A 26,383-nucleotide genomic window follows, 5' to 3' on the forward strand; every position below is an offset into this window, starting at 1 on the left:
AGATAGGTAGAGAGGAGAGTATAGGTGGGGAGGTAGGGAGGGGATAGATCAGTCCAGGGAAGACGGACAGGTCAAGGAGGTGGGATGAGGTTAGTAGGTAGGAAATGGGGGTGCGGCTTGGGGTGGGAGGAAGGGATGGGTGAGAGGAAGAACAGGTTAGGGAGGCAGAGACAGGCTGGGCTGGTTTTGGGATGCAGTGGAGGGGGGAAGAGCTGGGCTGGTTGTGTGGTGCAGTGGGGGGAGGGGACGAACTGGGCTGGTTTTGGGATGCGGTGGGGGAAGGGGAGATTTTGAAGCTGGTGAAGTCCACATTGAGACCATTGGGCTGCAGGGTTCCCAAGCGGAATATGAGTTGCTGTTCTTGCAACCTTCGGGTGGCATCATTGTGGCACTGCAAGAGGCCCATGATGGACATGTCATCTAAAGAATGGGAGGGGGAGTGGAAAGGGTTTGCGACTGGAAGGTGCAGTTGTTTGTTGCGAACTGAGCGGAGGTGTTCTGCAAAGCGGTCCCCAAGCCTCCGCTTGGTTTCCCCATTGTAGAGGAAGCTACACGAGGTACAATGGATACAGTATACCACATTGGCAGATGTGCAGGTGAACCTCTGCTTAATATGGAAAGTCATCTTGGGGCCTGGGATCGGGGTGAGGGAGGAGGTGTGGGGGCAAGTGTTCCATTTCCTGCGGTTGCAGGGCAAGGTGCCGGGTGTGGTGGGGTTGGAGGGCAGTGTGGAGCGAACAAGGGAGTCACGGAGAGAGTGGTCTCTCCAGAAAGCAGACAAGGGTGGGGATGGAAAAATGTCTTGGGTGGTGGGGTATCCCCTCCCTACCTCCCCACCTATTCTCTCCTCTCCACCTATCTTCTTTTCTGTCCATCTTCGGTCTGCCTCCCCCTCTCTCCCTATTTATTCCAGTTCCCTCACCCCATCCCCCTCTCTGACGAAGGGTCTAGGCCCGAAACGTCAGCTTTTGTGCTCCTGAGATGCTGCTTGGCCCACTGTGTTCATCCAGCTTCACACTTTATTAACTCAATTCTATGGATTAGCTTCATTGTACTGGGTCACTGAGGAATTGGTTTTAGTAGGGAAAGCAGATAGTAAGATGAATATTCCTGGTGAATAGGGGGAGACTGACAGCTTTTGAAATGAGGGTTCAAACAGGTGATGGTGACTCTGAGAAAGGAGAAGAGCCAAGAATGGCTTGGGGGTTGCAAAGCCATGTGATTTGCGGTTCAAGTTCCAGAGGTTGGAAGGTCGTCAAAGTGACAGAGGTAGCAACATCAAAAGGAATATGGAGGAGGGGGTGAAGTTGGTGCCTCGCAAGTGGAGAGCCTACATGTAATTCACACTAAGACAAAATTGGAACAACGTCATGTTGGCTGAAAAGTTAACTGCGCGTTACCATCTCAGAATGGCTATGCCCAGATGAGCAGAGTAAATTAATGAAATAAAAACCAAAAGAACTGCGGATGCTGTAAATCAGGAACAAAAACAAAATTGCTGGAAAAGCTCAGCAGGCCTGGCAGCATCTATGGAGGAGAAAACAGAGTTCCTTCAGAACCTGCTGCCAGACCTGCTGAGTTTTTTCCAGCAACTTTGTTTTTGGTCCAGAGCAAATTAACACTTGTGGCTTCTGGGATGGAGTTAACAGTTCTCATGCTGAGACTTCCCTTGGGGTAATGACAGGATTTGTGTCCACAGATTAAGTATTGCTACTGACCTGCCTTCGTCCCCTCTCCCACACCATTGTGCACATAATCACCCCTCCCCGATGTTGTGCACATTGCCACTCTCTACCTCCCACCCCCCATAGCCCCATAACCAGCCAGCAGCCCCATAACTACCCTTCGCCCCCACCGTAGTGCACATAACCACTCTACCTGCCCATAGCCCCGTAACCACCCCTCCCCCCAGAGCCCCATAACCGCCTTCCCACCCCCACAGCCCCAAAATCACCCCCTGGCCCCATAAGTACCATTCCCCCCACATAATGCACATAACCACCCTCTCCGCCCAGAGCCCAAAAAGCACTTCTCCCCCATAGCCCCATGGCTACCACACCCCCCCCCCAAAGCCCCATAACCACTCCTCTCACCATAGCCCCATAATCACCCCTCCTCCCCAGCCAGATAACCACGCTTCCCCTCCCCCCAGTAGCCCATGGTGCCCCTACCCCCATGGTGCACATAACCACCCCTACCCCACCAGAGTGCACATAAGCACTCACCTGCCCCTGACAGCTTACTGGCACACTCTTAGTCACAACAACCCCCAACCCTCCCCTGCCTGAACCCCATCCCAGCTTGGTCCCCACCCCACCCCCATCTCAGACAAGTACAGACTCCCACTCCCATCCCAGGCCAGTCCTCACCCTCATCCAACTTTCAGCCTATCCCAGGCCCCACCCCACTCCCAGCCCACTACAGACCAACACCCCCATCCCAAACCAGTACAGGCCACACATCCATGTGGTTCTGGCTCCACCCCAATCCCATCTCAGTACGATCCCTTCCCCAGACCAGTGCAGACCCTACACAACATCAAAACAGATCTATCCCATACCTTTGCAACCCTTACGCAACACCAGTACAGGCCTACACCGTGCCTGTACAACCCCTACCCCAGACCAGTACAGATCTACCCCACACCAGTACAACCCCTACCCCATACCAGTGCAACCCCTACCCCACACCAGTACAACCCCTACATGACACTAGTACAACCCCGACCCCACACTAGTACAACTCCGACCCCATACCAGTGCAACCCTTATCCCACACCAGTACAGCCCCTAACCCACACCTGTACAACCCCTACCCCACACCAGTACAACCCCTACCCGACACTAGTACAACCCCGACCCCACACCAGTACAACCCTGACCCCACACTAGTACAACTCCGACCCCACACCAGTACAACCCCTACCCCACACCAGTACAACCCCTACTCCACACCAGTACAAACCCTACCCCACACCAGTACAGCCCCTACCCCACACCTGTACAACCCCTACCCCACACCTGTACAACCCCGACCCCACACCAGTACAGCCCCTAACCCACACCTGTACAACCCCTCCCCCACACCTGTACAACCCCTACCCCACACCTGTACAACCCCGACCCCACACCAGTACAACCCCTCCCCCACACCAGTACAACCCCTACCCGACACTAGTACAACCCCTCCCCCACACCAGTACAACCCCTACCCGACACTAGTACAACTCCGACCCCACACCAGTACAACCCCTACCCCACACCTGTACAACCCCTACCTCACACCAGTACAACCCCTACTCCACACCAGTACAAACCCTACCTCACACCAGTACAGTCCCTACCCCACACCTGTACAACCCCTACCCCACACCAGTACAACACCTACCACACACCAGTACAACACCTACCCCACACCAGTACAGCCCCTACCCCACACCTGTACAACCCCTACCCCAGACCAATACAGATCTACCCCACACCAGTACAACCCCTAACCAAAGCCAGTACAACCCCTATCCCAAACCAGTACGGCCCCTACCCCACGCCTGTACAACCCCTACCCCACACCTGTACAACCCCTACTCCACACCTGTACAACCCCTACCCCACACCTGTACAACCCCTACCCCACACCTGTACAACCCCTACCCCACGCCTGTACAACCCCTACCCCACACCTGTACAACCCCTACCCCACACCTGTACAACCCCTACCCCACGCCTGTACAACCCCTACCCCACACCTGTACAACCCCTACCCCACGCCTGTACAACCCCTACCCCACACCTGTACAACCCCTACCCCACACCTGTACAACCCCTACCCCACGCCTGTACAACCCCTACCCCACACCTGTACAACCCCTACCCCACGCCTGTACAACCCCTACCCCACGCCTGTACAACCCCTACCCCACACCTGTACAACCCCTACCCCACACCTGTACAACCCCTACCCCACGCCTGTACAACCCCTACCCCACACCTATACAACCCCTACCCCACACCTGTACAACCCCTACCCCACACCTGTACAACCCCTACCCCACGCCTGTACAACCCCTACCCCACACCTGTACAACCCCTACCCCACACCTGTACAACACCTACCCCAGACCAATACAGATCTACCCCACACCAGTGCAACCTTTATCCCACACCAGTACAGCCCCTACCCCACACCTGTACAACCCCTATCCCAAACCAGTACAGCCCCTACCCCACACCTGTACAACCCCTACCCCACACCTGGACAACCCCTACCCCACACCTGGACAACCCCAACCCCACACCAGTACAACACCTACTCCACACCAGTACAACCCCTACCCCACACCTGGACAACCCCAACCCCACACCAGTACAACACCTACCCCACACCAGTACAACCCCTACCCCACACATGTACAACCTCTTCTCCACACCTGTACAACCCCTACCCCACACCTCTACAGCCCCTACCCCAGTGCAGTACTGCCCCCAGCTCAATTCAGATGGAGGCTGCATTTGATGGAGGGCTTCTGTTCCTCCTGCTCTCACTGCTCCTCCAGTCACTGCTAAGCATTCATTTCCCACACCCCGCAGCTGGATGTCCAACTGGCAATTAATGTCTGCTTTCACAAACAAAAAGGTAGTTTCCGAGAGCAGGAGAGCCAGTGTTTCTGCCTGAAAACCACAAGATGCCCAACACTCGGAAGCAGAAGTTCCTGTTGGCATCTCCAATTCTTTTTTTCCAAGCTGCTCCAAAGGTCAGAATGGAAAATGCTGTTGGTGGTTTTCCAAAACATAATCTTGGGAAATTTGCCATTTGGCAAAGTTTTCTTATCCCTGAGATTAATTCAATATTTTGTTGCCTTTCAAGGCCATCACCTACTTTGCCAGGTGAATGGTTGGCATTCAATCCTTGTATAAATAGTCTATCTGTGCTGAAGTCTTCACATTCCCTCCTAATCTCGAGGAAGCTGCTGATATTATGTCCTTTACTCTCTTCAACAGGTCCTTCTGGGACACTTCAATTGGGGTGAAGCAATGACAAGATCAACTGTTCTTCCCAATGACTCTGCCTCTGAGTAACCACAGTCTCTGGCCTAACCATCACATTGACTCAGAGATCAGCCAATTGGTCCCACTGCTGTGTTCACATGCCATTAAAGCTTGTTGGTGGATCCTAAAATTTGCCTTAACTTGAAGATGATCTTCCAATGTCATCCTGAATTTTAGAGGCTCCATTTGATCTTCATCGGATAGCGCTGCGGTATTAATGTGATACGGTGCGCCATTGTGGATTGCTGCATAATTTTGGCCTTAATTACTTGTTTGTCAGGTTCAACAATTGTCTGATTTAAAAAAGAGCAACTCTATTCTTTTTTGATAAAAATTGAATCCAAATTTGAATGCAAAAGTTGGAGAATACTTTGCAGTTTTTGTGTGTGTGTGTTGCAGTTCCTTGCCTCTCGAAGATTCTTCTGATTTCTTGAAACTGTGAATTCTTTGATGAAAGCATTACTCATAGATTCCTGCAGGTCTCAAGGGCAGTCACACTGGACTCGAAAACGTTAACTCCATTTCAGATACTGCCAGAGCTGCTGAGCTCCTCCGACATTCCCTGTGTTCATTATTATTGTATCTGCAGCTTGATCCTCTGTCAGCTTGTGTTATCAGTTCTACTCAGAAAGCATGTGGGATGTGAAGGTGCACTGGCAGCTTCTCAGTATATCTGGCCCATTCTCAACCAGCAATTGCAGCCTGATTCTGCCAAACACTAATTTTCCCAGTTGACTTTCTAACCTGTATAATAAAATGTGAGGTGTTCATCCAGCCTCACATTTTATTATCTTGGAATTCTCCAGCATCTGCAGTTCCCACTATCTCTCTCTCTTTCTACCCTGTACCCTTCCTTTGTAACTGCTTAAAGCAGATGCCAGTGCCATGCAGCTTTTCTGGGTTTTCCCTGATGCTTTGGATGCTTAACTTTGTGTTCATTCATTCTGATATAAATCACTATAACTCTAATATCTGCCACTGCCCAACAGTTTATATTCATACCATCTGAAGCCCAACATGTAAACTATCTTGTTCGTTGTGACAGGTGCCTCATCTGGTTAGACTTACCCCAAGTTGATCTTCACCCACTGATTATTACAGGCCCTAAACACAGAGAAGACAAAAAAAAAGGTGCATCTTCACACTCAAAAATTTAAGTTTGATAAGTTACCATTATCCTTTAGTATGTGTTTGTTAATGTTTTGATCCTTTTTGTGAGCGTGCTCCAGCAGAAGCTCTCTGAGTTGTCATTGTTTATTCATTAGGAAGGATAGACAAAAATGGCTAAATACTCCTACCCCTACCCCAGGGTTCCCCTCACTTTTCCAGAGGCAAGGTGTTCCCAAGCCCTTAGCTGGGTGGATCATTCCTTCAGGGCTTGCTGCTTGCTACCTGACAATCTGCTCGCTAGTCGGCTCTAACTCCCACTGGTATTCTGACAGGAGACTCATGAAACCCAGTTTACCATCCATTCCTCTCCCTTAGCCAACCTGTCCCACTCTGATCAGTCAGTGCTTTGCAACTTTGGATGGCCAGACACCAGCTGCACTTACTGTCTACTCAAACCCAGGTCGCCTTTCTGAGAGAGTAGTAACTGCAGATGCTGGAGAATCTGAGATAACAAGGTGTAGAGCTGGATGAACACATCAGGCCAAGCAGCATCAGGGGAGCAGGAAAGCTGACTTTCCGGGTCTGGACCCTTCTTCAGACACTTTTTCTGAACAAGGGCCCAGGCCCGAAACGTCAGCTTTCCTGCTCCACTGATGCTGCTTGGCCTGATGTGTTCATCCAGCTCTACACCTTGTTATCCCCTTTCTGATTCCTGTTCGCACTTCGAAAGCAGGAGCCATTCGGTCTTCATGAAGGATGGTTGAGCATGGAGATAATGTATTACATGTCTGGCCTTAACATTGGTAACTTATTAGCCTCAAGCCGGACTGCACCAGGGCACTCAGTACTTGCAAAAGCAGTTTAAATATTAAAGTCCAAACTATTCGAAGTCTTGCTGTCACACAGTGCCAGGCGACTGAAGCTTGGAAAGCGAACACAGCATGCTGAAGGAACTGGTATGATCTCATTACAATGTGACTGCAACCCAATGTTAGTTACTGAGATAGAGAAGGTGGGGGGGGGCGCGGGGAATTGCAGCTGTCTTCTCTCAGAAAACTATTGGACAGTCTCGGCTCTTCCAAACGTGGGACAGGAAAGCTCATTCTCGCCTCACTACCAGGAGTCCACTTGGTGTTTTCAGGGGAATCTGTTCCAAAAAGGTTTGATATCTCCAAGGGAGCATCTGACCGTGGTCCCTTGAAAGAAATTTGGTTTATTTACTAATTGTCAGTGATCATAAGGTGAAGGCTTATGACAATGAGCACTTCCTTATGTGGGTAGCGTTGACATTTTCTGCTCTGCTTCGTCAGGATGATGCCACGCTGAATAGTATTGGGGCAAATCTTTGCTGCCCTCTTTTAACAGACAGAGATTTAACAGCCTGCTTAAATCCATCCAGCTAGCAAGTTGGTAAAAGTGAGCGTGCATTCTGCAGGAGCAATAGCAAGCAAGGAATGAGTTGTGCTCCAGTTTCTCCCACTTAATGCACGCTCAGCTTATAACCAGTTCAAAACCCTCTGCCAAATCTCTGAAAATAGGAAGGAAATGATCAGCTATAGTTCTAATACATTTGTGACACAGTGGCTCTTGGATTCTCTGGTTGTAAGTTGTTTTCAATGAGAACAGTGCTGTTGCCTGATTGTTTTTCAGGAATCTGGTAGGATAAAGACCCCATGTTGATCCCCAATCTGATCAGGATCATGGTTATGGTGTCACTCAATGGAAAGCAGTGAGCTGTAATTGTTTTAATTCACAGGGTTTAGTCAAGTACCAATCAGAGGGTAGGTAAGCTGAGAAGTGAAGGAATCTGCTGAGGGAACAGAGCAGAAGCTGTGATGAAAATTCAGAGCCCAAGTATATGAGCTGGTGAGCACGGTGGCTCAGTGGTTAGCACAGCTGCCTCACGGCGCCAGGGACCCGGGTTCCATTCGGGTGACTGTCTGTGCGGAGTTTGCACATTCTCCCTGTGTCTGTGTGGGTTTCCTCCGGGTGCTCTGGTTTCCTCTCACAGTCTGACGATGTGCGGGTTAGGTGGATGGGCCATGCTATATTGTCTGTAGTGTCTAAGGATGTGTAGGCTAGGTGGATTAGTCCTGGGTTTTGGGGATCGGGTAGGCAGCTGGATCTGAGTGAGAAGCTCTTCAAAAGCTTGGTATATACTTGATGGGCTGAATGGCCTCTTTCTGTACAGTCGGGGTTGGATATGCAGATATCTGCCACATATAAGAGTGGATATTGGGCTTTTGCAGAAAGTCTTGATTTTCTTCAATATATATCCATAATGCTCTGACTACGTTTTCCATCACCAAATCACCAGTTTTTTCATTTATTAGGCATAACCAGTGAATAACCCATGTTTTCCACTTGATTGATTTACATGCAAAGCTCGTTAACTGCGATACAGACCACCGAAAGGGGAGGGAGATGCAGTGGAGAGGAAGCTACATCAGAATTGAAATGGAAGGGGTATTAATGCCCTGTGCCTGCTGCAATGTGAAAGTTTAATTCCCCAGTTTTTAGTTCTGCCTGACGAGCAAAGATTCAAACAATAACTGGAACCCAGTCCGATTAACCACCAATTTAAAACTTGTTCATTTGGAGCATACACCAGGCTGGTTAAACCAGCAGAGCTGATCCAGTTTCAAATTCATTGCTATTAAAATCTCATTGATCAGAAAGTTTCATTAACTTTCACATTGCAGTGTACGTTTGTACAAAATGCTAATATTGTAACAGCAACCATCGAAGGCAGGAGTAGATTTTTAATCTTTCTGGGATTGTTAATCCACTCTGCTCCCTTGGCATATTTGTTCAGAACTCTGAAGCCCATTTGTCGAAATGTTTGTGCGCATGAGCATCTTGTGCAGATGTACCTTCACATTTACTATTGGATGTGTGTGTGTATTATTGGATGTGTGTGTACACATGTGTTTGTGTGTGTGTGTGTGTGTGTGTGTGTGTGTGTGTGTGTGTGTGTGTATGTGTGTGTGTGTACTTGTGTACGTGTGTGTGTACATGTGTGTGTGTGCGTGTGTGAGTGTGTGTAAGTGTGTGAGTTGGTGTGTGCGTATACATGTGTGTGAGTTTGTGTATGTGTGTGAGTGTGTGTGTACGTGTGTGTGTACGTGTGTGTGTGTATGTGAGTGTGTGTACATGTGTGAGTGTGTGTGTGTGTACGTGCATGAGTGTGTGTGAGTGTGTGAGCGTCTGTGTGTATACATGTGTGAGAGTGTGTATGTGTGTGAGTGTGTGTAAGTGTGTGTGTGTGTACGTGTGTATGTGTGTGTACATGTGTGTGTGTACGTGAGTGTGTGTATGTGAGTGTGTGTACATGTGTGAGTGTGTGTGTGGGTACGTGCATGAGTGTGTGTGAGTGTGTGAGCGTCTGTGTGTATACATGTGTGAGAGTGTGTATGTGTGTGAGTGTGTGTGTGTACGTGTGTATGTGTGTGTACATGTGTGTGTACGTGTGTGAGTGTGTGTAAGTGTGTGAGTTGGTGTGTGTGTATACATGTGTGTGTGTATGTGTGTGAGCTTGTGTATGTGTGTGAGTGTGTGTGTACGTGTGTGAGTGTGTGTATGTGAGTGTGTACATGTGTGAGTGTGTGTGAGTGTGTATACGTGTGTGAGTTTGTGTATGCGTGTGACTGTGTGTGTACGTGTGTGTGTGTATGTGTGTGTGTACATGTGTGAGTGTGTGTGTACGTGCATGAGTGTGTGTGTGTGTGAGCATCTGTGTGTATACATGTGTGAGAGTGTGTATGTGTGTGTGTACGTGTGTGAGCGTGTGTATGTGAGTGTGTGTACATGTGTGAGTGTGTGTGTGTGTACGTGTGTGTGTGTGAGCGTCTGTGTGTATACATGTGTGAGAGTGTGCGAGTGTGTGTATGTGTGTGTGTGTACGTGTGTGAGTGTGTGTAAGTGTGTGTGTGTCTGTGTGTATACATGTGTGAGTGTGTATACGTGTGTGAGTGTGTATACGTGTGTGAGTGTGTGTGTGTGTGCAGTACTAACCTGCACAGTATAATGCTGGGACCCTAACGTTACCTGAAGAAGGTGGTAACATGCTGTGAATGTCGGTACAAGTTTGCAGAATTATGTGAATGGGCTCCAGTGATGTATTTCAGTGGCTTAGAAAGCAACTGTAAGAATGCAGAATGCAAAATTAAGGACAATGTACAACACAGATTTATTACAAAAGTACAAAAGAAAATATGTCCAGCCTCGTTGGCTGTGTGGCTGCTGTGGGAACGCTCAAGTCTGCTTGAGGACTTGTTATGTTTTAACTCAAGTGGGTTCTGTGAAAGTTATGAAAAGGTTTTTTGCTAATAATTGGTGCCTTGTTATTGAAGGGCATTGATGGCAGCTATGTTCCCTCGCTACATTCCCCCCCCCCACTTCCTTTTAGATTTCTCTGTAAGGACTTCCACTGTCTGTGTGGGTGGGGGCAGTGATTTCTGAAGCCAGTGTGTCAGCACAATCCACATTGTGATTCAACAGTGTGCAACCTCACAGTAAGATACAAGGCCACAGAGGCAACATTGGGCAGAGAGTTCCTCATCTGGTGATACCTGATTCTAACAACTGAGAGACATTGCTGATTTTTTATTCACTTAAGGAACATGGCCTTTGCTGGCTGATCAGCATTTATTGCCCATACTTAGTTGCCCTTGAGAAAGTGGTGGTGAACTGTCTTCTTGAACCACTGCAGTCCAGGTCATGTAGGTGCTACCCTTAGGGAGAGAATTCCAGAGTATTGACCCTGCGTCAGTGAAGGAATAGTGATATATTTCCAAGTCAGGATCATGAATGGCTTGGAGGGGAACTTCCAAGTGGTGGTGTTCCCATATATCTGCTGCCGTTGTCCTTCTAGGTGGAAGTCGTCATGGGTTTTGAAGGTGCTAAGAACCTTTGAATTTCTGTAGTGCATCTCCTATCATAGAATTGAGTTTTCACAGCCCATTGAGTGTGTACCATCCCTCTGCAGCATGTTGCACCCTATCCCCATAACCTCATATTTACCCCATAGTTAACCCGCATGGCTTGCACGCTATGGGACAATTTCCCATGGGCAATCCACCTAACCTGCACATTTTTGGACTGTAGGAGGCAACTAATGCAGACACGGGGAGAATGTGCAAACTCCGCACAGTCGTCCAAGGCTGGAATTAAACCTGGGGTCCCTGGCGCTGTGAGGCAGCAGTGCCGACCACCGAGCCACTGTGCTGCCCATATAGTACACACTGCTGCTACTAAGTGTTGGTGCTGTAGAGAGTGGATGCTTGTGAACGTGGTGTCAATCAAGCAGGTTGCTTTGTCCTGGATGGTTAATCCCAATTTGTCTGCACAATGGCAATTCCTAAAGATGTGAATATTTGAAATAGGAGCTGCTGTAAGCCAGCATCGCATAAAATCTATTTGCTGATCGATTTGTGTTTTGAATTCCATATTCCCAGCTACCCCCTATTAACATTTGGGCCCCCTGCCTAACAGGAATCTCTCTATATTCACTTTAAAGCTATTCATTGACCTGACAGTGACTCCCTTGTGAGGCACAGAGTTCCCAAACTGTACAACAGCTTTCTATCTAGAGGGAAAAAGAGAATTCAGTTCCTGTCAGTTCAAAAAAGCCCACCCTTACTTTTAAAACTGTGCACCCCATTGTTTTGGACTCATCCTTTTCATATTTACCTTGTAAAATCTATTTAGGATATTACAAACTTCAGTCACATTATCCCGCCCATTCCTCTGAACTCCAGTGGAAAATCACCCAGCACCTCCAACATTTCCTCATCTGAGAGCCCAAGTGTTCCAGATTTTAATCTTAGCAAACCTCCTCTGAACCACATCCAAAGCTTATAGAGTCATAGAGTCACATGGCACAGAAACAAATCCTTCGGCCCATCCAGTCCATGCCAACCAGGTTTCCCAAATTAAACTATTCCCTCTGCCTGCACCCAGCCCATTTCTCACAGAATAGAATCCCTTCAGTATGGAAACGAGCCCTTTGGCCCAACAAGTCCACATCGACCCTTGGAGCATGCACACCCAGTCCCATTCCCCCTCTAACCCCACCTAATCTACACATCCCTGAACAGTAGGGGCAATTTACCAACCTGCACATCTTTGGACTGAGGGGGGAAACCGAAACACCCGGAGGAAATCCACACAGGCATAGGGAGCATGTGCAAACCCCACACAGACAGTTGCCTGAGGGTGGAATCAAACCCGGATCCCTGGCACTGTGAGGCAGCAGTGCTAACCACTGAGCCACCGTGCCGCCCCAGGCAATTGACAATGGATTCATGGTTATTAATAGACTCTTAGTTCCAGATATTTATTGAATTCAAATTCTACCATCTGCTGTGGCAGGTTTCGAACCTGGGTCTCCAAAGCATTATCTGAGTCTCTGGATCGACAGTCCAGCAATAATACCGTTAGGCCATCACCTCCCCAGTGTCTCCAAGCTGTTCTTATTCATGTATTTGTCCACATAGCTTTTGAATTGTGATCGTACCCGTATCCATTCCACACTTGAACCACCCTGTGTGGAAAAAAATTGCCCTCATGTCTTTTTAAAATCTTTCCCTTCTCACCTCAAAACTATGCCCCCAGACTCAAAATCCACCACCCTGGGGAAAAGACACCTGCCATTCACCCTATTTATGCCCATCATGATTTTATAAACTTCTGTAAGATCACCCCTCATCTCCCTATGCTCCAGTAAAAACGTGTCCCAAACTATCCAGCCTCTCCTTATAACACAAACCCTCCATTCCTGGCAACATCCTGGTTAATGTCTTCTGAACCCTCTCCAGCTTAATAATATCCTTCCATTAACAGGGTGACAGAACTGGACACAGCGCTCCGAAAGAAGCCTCATCAATGCCTTCCGTACATCTCATTAGCGTTTTGATTACTTGCTGTACTTGCATGTCGACATTTTTGTGACACTTGCCCAAGAACACAGACACTCCTCCGTACCTTGGAATTCTACCATTGTTTCCCACCTCACTAACACCTTGTTACTGTCAACTTGTTACCTCAATGTCACAAAACGCTGCCATTCCTGCAAATTTAGCCACCATGTCTTTGATTTCTCATCTAAGAAATTGATATAGCCTGCACCAGGTTGAAGCACAGATACATAGAACATAGAACATAGAACATTACAGCATAGTACAGGCCCTTCGGCCCTCGATGTTGTGCCGACCTGTCATACTGATCTCAAGCCCATCTAACCGACACTATTCCTGCAAGGCTCCACCTGTCACATCCTGCCAATCCGAAAAAAATATATTTATGTACTCTCTGTTTTCTGAGAGCTGGCCAATCTTCGAGTCGTATCATGAGCTCCCACTCTGCGCATTAACCTTTTATATACAGCCCTATCAAATGCCTCCTGAAAATCCAAGAATGGTTCATCCACAGGCACCCCTTTAACCACAGCATGTCACTCCTTCAAAGAATTCTAATAAATTGCCTAAATATGATTTCCTTTTCACAAAACCATGCTGATGTTTCCTGATGATCTTGTATTTTTTCAAGTGCCCCATTATAACCCCATTAATGATTGATTCTAACCACCTCCCATGACAGATGTTGAATTGACTGGCCTATTGTTCCTGTTTTTTGCCTCTCTCCCTTTGTGAATAAAGGGGTAAATTTACTATTTTCCAGTCTAGTGGAATCTTTCTAAAACAAATGAATTTTGGAAAATTCATACCAGATTAGCCACCTCTTTCAAGACCCCTGTGATAAAAGCTGTCAGATCCTAGAGACTATCAATCGACAGCTTGATGTTTGCTTAGTACTATTTGCATAGCAATCATAATTTCTCCAAGTTCGCCTCTTCCTTCAGCCTTCTGATTTACAAATATTAATAAGATTTATTTTATCCTCTATAATGAAGACAAAAACAAAATACTCATCCATTAAATCCACCATTTACTATTTTCCATTAACGGCCCATTTTCACCCTCTATAGTACCAATGATCACTTTACTTATTGTCTTTATTTCAGATACCTGTAATGATTTTTACTCTTTTCATGTTTCTGGCTAGCTTGCTCTTGTGCTTTCATTTATTTGTACTGATTAATCTTTCAGTTAATCTCTGCCATTCTTTATACTCTGATCATCATTTGATCGGCCCCACATCTTTGTGCAATTATGTGTTTTTTTTCCCTTAAAATTGCTACTCTCATTAACTTCTTTAGTTAATCATGGATGGCAGGTCCTCACCTTCAAATCTCCCTTCATGTTAATAATGTACTCATTCTGCATATTCTGAAATACTTCTTCTGCTTCTCTATTGATCAACTCCTACTTTAATAGGCCAGTTCACTTCAGTTGCTTAGCTTTCAAGCCTTTTTTCAAGATCAAAATGCCAGCCCTTAGAAAATTTCCAAAAAGGTATTTATAGAGTCATACAGCACAGAAACAGGCCCTTAGGGCCAACTCATCCATGCCAACCATTTTTCCCAAACTAAACTAGTCCCATTTGCCCGCATTTGGCCCACATCCCTCAGAATCTTTCCTATTCCTATACCTGTCCAAATGTCTTCTAAATGCTGTAACTGCACCTGTATCCACTACGTCCTCAGGCAGCTCATTCCACACGTACCTCTGTGTGAAAACATTGCCCTTCAGGTCCCTTTTAAATCTTTCTCCTGTCACCTTAAGAATATACCCCCAACCCCAGCAGTGTTGAACTCCCCCACCCTAGGGAAAAGACCTTTGCTATTCACCTCATCTATGGCCTTCATGATTTTCATAAACCCCTATAAAGTCACCCCTCAACTCCCTGCACTCCAGGAAAGAGGCCTCAGCCTTATCCACCCTCTCCTTACGGCTCAAACTCTCCAGTCCCGGCAACATCCAGGTAAGTCTCTTCTGCACCCTCCCCGATTTGATAGTATCCTTCCTATAGCAGGGTGACAAGCTATACAGTATTTCAAAGTGGCTCACCAACATCCCGTACAACCTCAACATGATGTGTATTATATTCAATGGCCTGAGCAAGGGAGGCAATAGTGCCAAGTGCCTTCTCAACCTCCCTGTCTGCCTGTCAGGATAAATAAGCCAATGATCACACATAGCAAGCTATAAATCAACAGGTTTTATGGGTTGCACAGCACAGAGATGAAGCAGAGGTAGTGGAGAGGCAGCGATGGACAGATGAAGAAGTAGGGTGATTTTTACAAGATGGCCTTATCCAGGAAGGTTATTCAAAGCATCTCCTCAAATGCCACCTTAACCAGGAGTGGTGGCTCAGAGGGATGCGATTCACCAAAGAGTTAGTTATTACACAGTGACACTGCCTCCAGACCAGACCCACAGCCATAAAGCAAGGCAAGGATGGCACTGCCAGTGGTCATCAACATAGACAGCTGCCAATAATTTCCATGCCAGCTGATTCTTCATTATGGATCCAGCAATTATGGCAGCATCTCACATTTAACCATGCGTTACCGCATCAGGGAAATCACAGTGACTCTGTTTGGAACGTTCCCAAATACTATCAATGATTGGCCACCAGTCCTGGACTGGATAGGCACACACCATGCGCCTTGTCCTGTGTCATTTTGGAGCTAGATACATTCATACACCCTGGAAATGATAAATGGCTGTCTAGCAGGTGTACTGATGCATAGAGCAACTCTTCTGCATGCTCACCAGCCTTTTCCTGTGTTCTGCCTCATTGAAGTCTACAACAGAATGCTCTGTAACTGCCCTCAGTGGCAATCTCAACACCCTGCCCCCACTTTCACTGCAGTATGCACATGCCCAGTGACGCACCATGTGTTGATCCCACCTCTAAGGGGCATGCAGTGAAAACATCTATACTCCAGGAAAGAGGCCCCAGCCTTAGCCACCCTCTCCTTATGGCTCAAACTCTCCAGTCCCGTCATCATAGCTGCTGTTATTAGTATTCTTCATGATGACACTGCACTGAGTGGCAAAGTGGCAAGTCCTGGGCATCAGAAAGCAAAAAGTGAAGACTACGGTGAAGCAAGAGGGTGCCGATAGAAAGCAAACATTCCATGGTGATGCCATCTGCAGCTGGCACTTTAAGTTAGATAGAAAGATAGGAGTGAAATGGGAGTTGAAGAGGTACTTCGGGTTAACACCACTTCTTTCCAATGAAAGGGTATTGACCTGAAAAGTTAAGCCTGGTTCTTCTTCCACAGACGCTGGCACTGCTACCTCACAGCACTGGGAACCCGGGTTCGATTCCACCCTCGGGCAACTGTCTGTGTGAAGTTTGTATATTTGCCCTGTGTCTGCCTGGGTTTTCTACAGGTGGGGAATGGCATGGGGAATATTTTTAAATTCCTTCATGGGCTGTAAGCATCACCGAGCAGACCAACAGTTTCTGCGCATCTCCATACGTCTTATTATTAAACCATTTCCGAGATTTGAGAGGGCAGTTAAGAGTCAACCACATTGTTCTGGATCTGGAATCGCGGATCAGGTAAAATTGGCAGACTGATTACCCTAAAGGACATTAATGAGCCAGATGAATTTTGAGAGGGTTGCATCAACACAGTTCCTCAGTACATGTGGATGCTGTCCTCATTGTCAGGACTGTGGATTTTCAGAAAGCCCTCCTACCATATTGGACTCACCAGGGCGGGGTTGAAAAATGGCTACTTTCATACCAAGGCCCATCAAACTTTCCATCCACCTGCTCCTAACTGTTTAGTATGGAGGAGGGAGTACTGTCTACAAGACTACTTTGAATTCCAGCTGTGACCTGATAGTGTCTGATAGTTAGCACTGGTGGCCCCATATCACTAGTGAGAGAAGACCACAGGTCCTGGACACTGTGGATAACGAGACTGAACCTGCCAGCCCTCGGGGAAACCTCTCACCACACGCACCCTGTTTCAGCTTCTGGCCTGTGGAGCACAGGTCTCAATTCTCAGTCACATGCTGCAGATAGCAATGGCTGCTTAGTGTAAGAGAAAGGGGCCACCTCAGTTCCATGGGCCTATTTGTAATGCAGGAGGTACTAACACTGGAACCCTGGTAGAATTTGGAAGAAAAATGGGAGTAGGCAGCTTGGAGCAAAATAGGCATCCAGGAAAGGTGAGGTATTTGTGTCCATTGGGAAGTTACTGTAATAAAATGGATGACAAACACTGTAGGGTTTGTTGCTGATGGAGGTCGAGTCAAACAGTAATGGGAGCAAATATTTGCCCTTAGGGTATTGTTTGCATGCTCATCTAACAGCAAAATGGAACAAAAGAGCACCTAATCCAAAGAGGGCCAAGTAGAGCTAACTTTGAGCTGAAATCACTGAGAATCTTCAAGGGTAGATCACTCTATTTTCTAAATGGATTACTTCCATGCACACCACCCCCCAGCAACCTTGTCAAGCTGGCATCAAACTCAAACTGAATGCACATGCAGGTCGGGCTTAGAAACATTTACTGAGGGCTGGTTACTGAGTGCTTAATGCTGGGACCGACGCGGAGCAAATGTGCCTTTTGCCCAGTTTCACATTTAGGCAAGAAGCTAAAACTTGTTGCATGATGTTCAAAAGGCGAGCCACCTGTTCCCAAAGCCTGCTGTCATTGGTTGGAATGTGGGTGTGCTCAGTCTCGGTCAGGTCCTGTGACATCGTTCGATGTGTTTCCAGAAAGGACCAGCTGGACATTCGAAACTGTCAGTCCCTGCTCTCTCCACACTCACTGAACTGAAACCTATGTTTCGGATTTTTGCTTAAATTGCTATGTGCCATTAAATATTAACATTTTTAAGAGCTGATGTGATCAGCACCATCAGGTCTTTGTGCACGCCTGACTTTTCAGGTTGAATTAAGTTTCTTGGAAGCAGTCATTGAATTGGCACTGCTCCCACAGCACTAGGCTGCTGAGTCATGCCAAACCCAGATCAGAACAAGTCCTGTCCACTCACTCGCTCATCGTCTTTTATGTTCTGCAATCAGGTTTCCCCCACATCGGTATTTATTGCAGAAATGAGTTCTGCAGGGAGTTGAGACTTGACAGCACAGGTCAGAGAGACTGAATGGCCTACTCCTGTTCCAATATCTTAATGAGCTTTGGCTGTCTTCCAACTCATGCTGTCTGACCTGTGGTTTGTTCCTTTCGTTCCTATGGGACATTGTCAGGCTGGTCAGCATGGATGAGTTGGGCCAAAGGGCTGTATGACTCTATGCAGTTACATGTTCCAGTCAGCAGGGATTGAGAATCCATTCAGTTAACTTTTGTCCTGGAGAAGCACTAAACCCTATTGCAGAAGTCAGGGATGTATAAAGGGTAGGGAAAGCCTTCTCTCAGTCAGTGGGAGATTGACCAGGATTTCAAATTACCTCAATATTTACACAGGAGCAGGAGTAGGCCATTCTGCCCCTCGAGCCTGCTCTGCCCTTCAATAAGCTCATGGCTGATCTGTGGCTTAACTCCAGCTGCCTGCCTTTGGCTCACATCCCTTGATAAATAAATGATAACGTCTATTCCAGAAATAAATTTGAGAGAGCCGAGATAAAGGTCTTATTTTACATCACATTTGTGGACTGTATCATTTCACAGGGCCTCCCCCTTGAACGGCCAGTGAAAACACGACAGAATAAGCAGCGTAGACAATAAAATGTGAGGCTGGATGAACACAGCAGGCCCAGCAGCATCTCAGGAGCACAAAAGCTGACGTTTCGGGCCTAGACCCTTCATCAGAGAGGGGGATGGGGTGAGGTATCTGGAATAAATAGGGAGAGAGGGGGAGGCAGACCGAAGATGGAGAGAAAAGAAGATAGGTAGAGAGGAGAGTATAGGTGGGGAGGTAGGGAGGGGATAGGTCAGTCCAGGGAAGATGGACAGGTCAAGGAGGTGGGATGAGGTTAGTAGGTAGCTGGGGGTGCAGCTTGGGGTGGGAGGAAGGGATGGGTGAGAGGAAGAACCGGTTAGGGAAGCAGAGACAGGTTGGACTGGTTTTGGGATGCAGTGGGTGGAGGGGAAGAGTTGGGCTGGTTGTGTGGTGCAGTGGGGGGAGGGGACGAACTAGGCTGGTTTAGGGATGCGATGGGGGAAGGGGAGATTTTGAAACTGGTGAAGTCCACATTGATACCATATGGCTGCAGGGTTCCCAGGCGGAATATGAGTTGCTGTTCCTGCAGCCTTCGGGTGGCATCATTGTGGCACTGCAGGAGGCCCATGATGGACATGTCATCTAAAGAATGGGAGGGGGAGTGGAAATGGTTTGCGACTGGGAGGTGCAGTTGTTTATTTCTCCCCTTCCCCCACCGCAGACAGATTTATGGTCTATCAACCAGACTTCACTCTTGGATCTGATGTGTCCAATATTGCAACAACTAGGATGATAAAGCCAATGTCATGCAAACGACACAAGTGCCAGGCAGTAACTATCTCCAAAAAGCTATAGGGAAAGGCTAACTGGGTTGGGGCTGTCTTTCCTGGAGCGTTGGAGGGCGAGGGGTGGCCTTATAGAGGTTTATAAAATCACAAAGGGCTGCAATAGGGGGTAAATAGACAAGGTACTTTCCCCAAAGTGGGGGAGTCCAAAACTAGAGGGGCATAGGTCTAAGGTGAGAGGGGAAAGATATAAAAGCGACCTAAGGGCAACTTTAATAATAAAGTGTGACCCAGCGGCACTCAAGGACCAGGGATAGATTTCCTGGTTCGGATGGTTTTGCTGATGGTGGTGCTCCCACGCATTCCTCTCAAGAGGTCACAGACTTGGAAAGCGATGTTGAAGGAGACTTGCAGTGCATTGTGTAAATGACACCCATTTCTTTCATCATGTGGCAATGCTGAATACAGTAAATATTGAAGAGGTGCTTTGCCCTGCATGCAGTCAAGCTAGGTGAGGATTGCTGGAGTTGTAACAGCGCAGGCAAATGTGGCGTATTCCATCTCAATTCTGATGTGTGCTTTATCGATGGTGGATAGGATTTAGAGAGTCAGGACAGGAGGTGAGTTGCATGCCACAGAATTCCCAGTCTCTGCCCTGCTCTTGTAGCCACTGCGATTATAATCATAGAATCCCCACAGTGCAGAAGCGGGTAGTCCACATCAACCCTCCGAACAGCATCCAACCCAGACCCCAATCCTTACAATCCTGTGTTTCCCGTTGCACTGCTAACCACTGAGTCAACGTGTCGCCCAAAAGCTGATCCAGTTGAGTTACAGATCAGTGGTATCCCCTGGGATTTTGATAGTAGGAGCATTCAGCAGTGGTAATGCCACTGAATATCAAGGGGAATGGTTAGATTCAGTCTTAGAGTCATCGAGTCATAGAGAAGTACAGCACGGAAACTGACCCTTCAGTCCAACTCATCCGTGCTGACCTGGTATCCTAAATTAATCTAGTCCCATTTGCCAGCACATGGCCCATAGCCCTCTAAACCCGTTCCATTCATATACCCATCCAGGTGCCTTTGAAATGTTGTAATTGTAGCAGCCTCCACCAATTCCTCTGACAGCTTATTCCATACACACACCAACCTCTGCACAAAAAAGTTGCCCCTTAGAGATAATGGGAACTGCAGATGCTGGAGAATCCAGGATAATAAAGTGTGGAGCTGGATGAACACAGCAGGCCAAGCAGCATCTCAGGAGCACAACAGCTGACGTTTCAGGCCTAGACCTTGGCCTGCTGTGTTCATCCAGCTTCACACTTTATTATCCTGGATCCTCACCTAGCTTGACTGCATGCAGGGCAAAGCACCTCTTCAATATTTACTGTATTCACCATTGCCACATGATGAAAGAAATGGGTGTCATTTACACAATGCACTGCAAGTCTCCTTCAACATCGCTTTCCAAGTCTGTGACCTCTTGAGAGGAATGCGTGGGAGCACCACCATCAGCAAAACCATCCGAACCAGGAAATCTATCCCTGGTCCTTGAGTGCTGCTGGGTCAAAATGCTGGAGCTCCTCACTGGCGCTGTCCCTGTGCCCCACAGACTGCAACAGTTCAAGTCAGCAGCGCACCTTCACTTTCTGAAGGGCAATTAGGGATGGGCAATAAATGCTGGCCCAGCCAGCGATACCCACGCAAATAAAAAACCAAATTTGTCACACTCCCCTGCTGTAATGTCGTCCTTCTCAAGTATACATTCAAATGATTTTTGAAATCTACCTTTAATTCTGCTTCAGTACATTTTCAGGCAGGTACTTCCCTGACAGTAGCAGCTCAGGGGATTAAAAGAAAATTCTCCCAAAACTCCCGTGTGCTTCTTAAAGTGATGCCACTGATTCAAAGCCCGTCACAATCTCCAACGATCTGAGTCAGAATGAATATGACTCTGGCAGGGCAGGAATCAGAAATCTCCTCATGCACCACAACAAAGGCGAGGTCATACATCAGCAAAGGACATTACGTGGATGTCAGGTGACAAAGTGTGAAACATTGGGAAGGAATAACGGGTAATTGGGTTAAGTACGTTGCGATGTCGATCAGTATTGGACTGCTCTGTGATTGAACTAAAGAAGCAAAAGCAGGGAGCTTCCATTAACAGACTTTCCATTATCTGATGGCCGTTACACCCGGGCGGACTAGAACACTTGGCCACAGATCCCAGCCAAGTCTCTGTTTTATAGCCAAGACTGTTCATTCTCAAATCATGTTATTCCGGTTTTCAGCAATCCTTTCTGTTTCATTTTGCAGCTCCATAGAAGGAAGTTTATATTCTTCATCTTTACTGTAGGAATTGGTGGGAGTTTCCAATTTGGGTTCAATATATCTGCCATCAACCCACCATCAGAGGTAAGGAGAACATTCAAACATTCTCATGCTCGCATTGCAAATACCACTCACGGTTCTAGACTGCTGACAATCACACACTGACAGACACTCAAACACTGACAGTTACACATTGACACACTCAAACACAGAGACACACACTGACACACACACACACTGACACACACACTGACTGATGCTCACAGACTGACACACAAGCACACTGAAACTCAAACGCTGACACTCAAACACTGGACCTCACACACTGAGCGATACTCATGCAAGCAGACACTCACACATTGATTGACAGACACTGACTGATACACACACACACACACACACACACACACACACACACACACACACGCACTGATGCTCACACACTGACAGATACACACGCAGGCTGGCATTGTACGATAATCACACACTGACAGGGACTGACATCAACCAACACTCACACTGACTGACACACGCGTTCTGACTGGCACACTGTCCCGCAGCAACATAAAGACACACACTGTTCAACACTCAGATACATCAACACCCACACTCTCACCAACAGTCTCACGCTGATCAACACGCTCACACTGATTGGCACTCTCACATTGATCAACACACACACTCACTGGCTGACACACATGCACTGGCAGACACTCTGAAACTCTGTGACACACACTGACTAACACTCCCACACTGACACACACACACAATGACTCACCCATTGACTGACACACATTGACACTCACAATCGCAATTCAGCTAATGCTCTTCAAAAACACGCCTTGATGTTGAATGTAAACCACTGTTCATTCTTGCAGCATATTAAGAACTTCATCAATGAAACATGGATTGAGAGACATGAAACACCATTACAGGAATATTCATTGATGCTCTTTTGGTCCTTCCTTGTATCTGTATACCCCGTCGGAGGGCTGGTAGGAGCACAATTTGCTGCTGCTTTAACACTAAAGTATGGAAGGTAGGAGCATCAGTAATCAGTCTGTGCAACAAATTACGGGACTGCGGGCTGTGTAACTGTCTCTTTCTGTAGGCTGTTTGAACTTGGACATAGGAGCTAAGCACTGGTCATAAGATAAAACACAGGAGCAGGCTCAGCACACCAAAACTGCTCCACCATTCAGTGACATCATGGCTAACCTGATAATTCCTAACCCCACATTCCTGCCTTTTTCCCATTATCCTCGATTCCCCCATTGATAAAAATCTGTCAGCCTCAGCCATGAATGTACTTTCTGACCCAGCCTCAACAAGCCTCTGTGGTAAAGAATTCCACAGATTCACTACCCTCTGAGAGAAGGAAGTTCTCCCAATCTCTGTGTTATATATCTGACCCCTTGTTCTGAGTTTATACCCTCTGTGCTGGAGTGTCCCACAAGGAGAAACCACCTTTCCTCATCTACCTTGCCAAGTTCTCTAAGAATCTTGTATGCTTCAAAGAGGTTTCCTCTCATTCTTCTATATTTCAATGGGCACAGAGCCAACCTACCCAACCTCCCCTGAGAAGACAGACCCTCCCCATACCTGGTATCAGCCCAGTGAATCTTCTCTGGACTGCCTCCAATGTCTTCCCTTGGATAAGGGGCACAAAACTGCTCATACTGTTCCAGCTGTGGTCAGACTAGTGCCTTGAGCAGTTTTCACAAGACCTCCCTAATTTTATACTCTGTTCCCTATAAATAAATACAGGTCACCATTCCAATTGCCTTCTCTATGACTCTCTGAGATTGGATGCTATGGATATAAGAACTTCCAAATTGCTCTGTCCTGAAGCTTTTTGCAGTATTTCTCCATTTAAATAATATTCAGATCCTCTCTTCTTCCTGCCAAAGTGCACATCCTTACATTTCCCTACATTATATTTGATCTCCCACGTTTTTGCTCACTGTCTTAACCTGCAGGCTTAACTGTTGCAGAATTTTTGTGTTGTTCTCATTTCTTACTTTCCAACATACTTTTGTACCACCCACAAATCAGGCAACAGTACATACACTACCATCAACTGAGTCATTCAAATATATTGTGGGCTATGACTAATGTAGATATTTACCAACAGAAGTGTAAAAACAACAGCACAGTAGGTCCAGCAGCTCGCTTTCCTGCTCCTGAGATGCTGCTTGGCCTGCTGTGCTCATCCAGCTCCACACCTTGTTATCTCAGACTCTCCAGCATCTGCAGTTCCTTCTATCCCCAGCACAGTAGGTCCTACAGCAATAAGTCAGTAATGTATGGAGAAGATCTGGAGATTCATGGATTAAGACAGTGGGAGATACAGACTAAGGGATTGAGGGAAGGTTTTCCTTAAGGACGTGAAGATAGTTTGGAAGGTGCAGTGAGAGAGTGGAGATGGATGGGCTGTGTGAATGAAGATGGTCAATGAAGACTGCACACGTGAATATCTGCTCAGACATGGTGAGAAATTCTGAGTTGATACATGGAACTCAAATAGCTTGGGTAGTGGTAGAATTGAACATTACAGCCTTTGGCTAACAAAACTTTCAGTGAAATTAAGTACTAAAAGCTAAAGTTACCATAGTCCCAACAGACCATGGGGCTGCTCTATTAGACAGGGACAACGGGTTGTGGTTTAACCCAAGGGTCACTACACTTCAGGTGAGGGGCGAGATTGAGAAAGTGGGGCTTTCATCGTAACGTCAGCCAGTGTGGGAATGGGGCCTGCCCTGTTAGCGTCAGCGTGGAAGCCTGCAGTCAGACAACTAACCTAACTGACCCCCTCTATAATAAAGCACGATGAGTAAATTAATCCGCTATGCCACCTAATAAAGACGAGGGATGAAAACTCAGTAGATATTTTCAACTGGGCAGCATTCATTCTGACTATGACCATTGGAGAGATGACTCACATGTGAATGATAAACTAATTCTGAACTGCTTTTGACTGTTTATTTATCTTGTTTGATCTTACTTCTTGAAGCTCCGTTGAAGAATATTTGGATAATCTATTTTGCTGAGCTTAGAAGATTAATTATTATTTCATGCTAGTTAATAAAGATAATAGCTGTTCTGAACACATCCAAATATATCTGCACACTTGTGTTTCAGAAAGAAATCCCTGCTCTGTAATGATGTTGTGGCAATTGTAGCTGCGCTAATAATGGGCTTCAGCAAGATAGCAAGGTCATTCGAGATGATTGTGGTGGGAAGATTCCTGTATGGAATTAATATTGGTAAGAAGCTGGTATGCATCTTGGGCAGACATTAAAGGGAAAACCCTGAGAAGGTGAAGTGGAAATAATATTCTAGCTCAAACATCCCTTAAGATCCTGAGACCCACGGGTCTACCAAATTCTCTTTACCTTCGTATACAGCAGATAAACCCAAAATATCCTTTCGCCCCAATTCCACAAAGTCACATGATAAAGCCAGTAACGTCCAAATGCCCCTTTTCCAATTCTCATAATTCATAAATATATACATCCCCAACAATTCACAGGCGAATTGATGATAAAGGTCGGAATGCGATGATAGTAACATGTAGGGTATGCAGCTTAGATTGATCTTAGAGTAGGACAATAGGTTGGCATAACTCCAGGAAGACTGTATCTCGAGTACTGTTTACAGTTCTTTTTCTCCTTGGAGGTTATTTAGAGACAATTTGCCTGACTGATTCCTGGGATGAATGAACTATCTCAAGTGGAGGAGATGAACAGGTTGGGCCAGTAGAGAGGTTAGAAGAGTGAGAGGTGATCTTAAAATAAGACCCTGAGCAACCTTGACATCGCCAATGCTCCAAGCATGTTTCCTCCTTTGGGAAGGCAGTTTAAAAATTAGGGATCCCCCAGTTAAGACTGAGATGGGGTGAAATACTTCCTCTCAGAGGGCTGTTGGTTGGAATTGTTTTTCCCATCAAGTAGTAGGGGCCGGTATTGAGCATATTAAAAATTGAATTACAGAAATATTTGGTTGAAAAGGGAATCAGGTGTTAAGGAGGACAGCAAGAAAGTGGTGTCAAGTCTACAGGCAGACCAACTGTGATCTTATTGAATGGCAGGGAATGCCCAAACAACCTAAAGGCCAAATCCTGCTATTGATTAATGTGTTCTTATGATCTACTTTGAACATTACAGTCCCTGTCCATCTAAAACATCCCTGTACAAAAGAAACAGCCAGCTCCATCATCCAACGGCATGTGCAGCTGGAAACAGCAGGGAAAGTAGCAGTCAGAATAACCTTGTCTATGTTCTTAGGCAGGATTCAGGAATGAGTAGCTTTCACTTGGTTGAATTATTTGTGATTATGAAGGGTTATGGGGAGAAAGCTGTTGAGGAACTTATTAGCCATGGTTGAATGGCAGAGCAGACTCGATGGGCTGAATGGCCTAACTTCTGCTCCTATGGATTGGGTAATAAAGGTTTATTGTCGAATCTGCAAACGCTGAGTCATAGATTCCCTACAATGTGGAAACAGGCCATTCGGCCCAACTAGTCCACACTGCCCCTCTGAAGAGCATCCCACCTAGG

The 26,383-nt window shown here is 46.8% G+C and overlaps 1 protein-coding gene across 3 annotated transcripts in view; it reads left to right on the forward strand.

Moving 5' to 3' along the window:
• Positions 1–7,016: 7,016 nt before the first annotated feature.
• Positions 7,017–26,383, forward strand: part of LOC125464316 (solute carrier family 2, facilitated glucose transporter member 11-like) — a 67,075-nt gene continuing 47,708 nt past the window's right edge. For 2 of the 3 annotated variants that reach the window (XM_059655117.1, XM_059655119.1), the window contains exons 1-4: positions 7,017–7,111; positions 21,810–21,908; positions 22,703–22,863; positions 24,966–25,090. In XM_059655117.1, coding sequence (XP_059511100.1) covers positions 7,097–7,111; positions 21,810–21,908; positions 22,703–22,863; positions 24,966–25,090 — 400 coding nt within the window. In that variant the 5' untranslated portion in view covers positions 7,017–7,096. The remainder of the gene's footprint in view (positions 7,112–21,809; positions 21,909–22,702; positions 22,864–24,965; positions 25,091–26,383) is intronic. The other variant, XM_059655118.1, reaches the window with a different exon arrangement.

The sequence above is a fragment of the Stegostoma tigrinum genome, chromosome 26, assembly GCF_030684315.1.
Source record: "Stegostoma tigrinum isolate sSteTig4 chromosome 26, sSteTig4.hap1, whole genome shotgun sequence".
NCBI classification, from domain to species: Eukaryota; Metazoa; Chordata; class Chondrichthyes; order Orectolobiformes; family Stegostomatidae; genus Stegostoma; species Stegostoma tigrinum.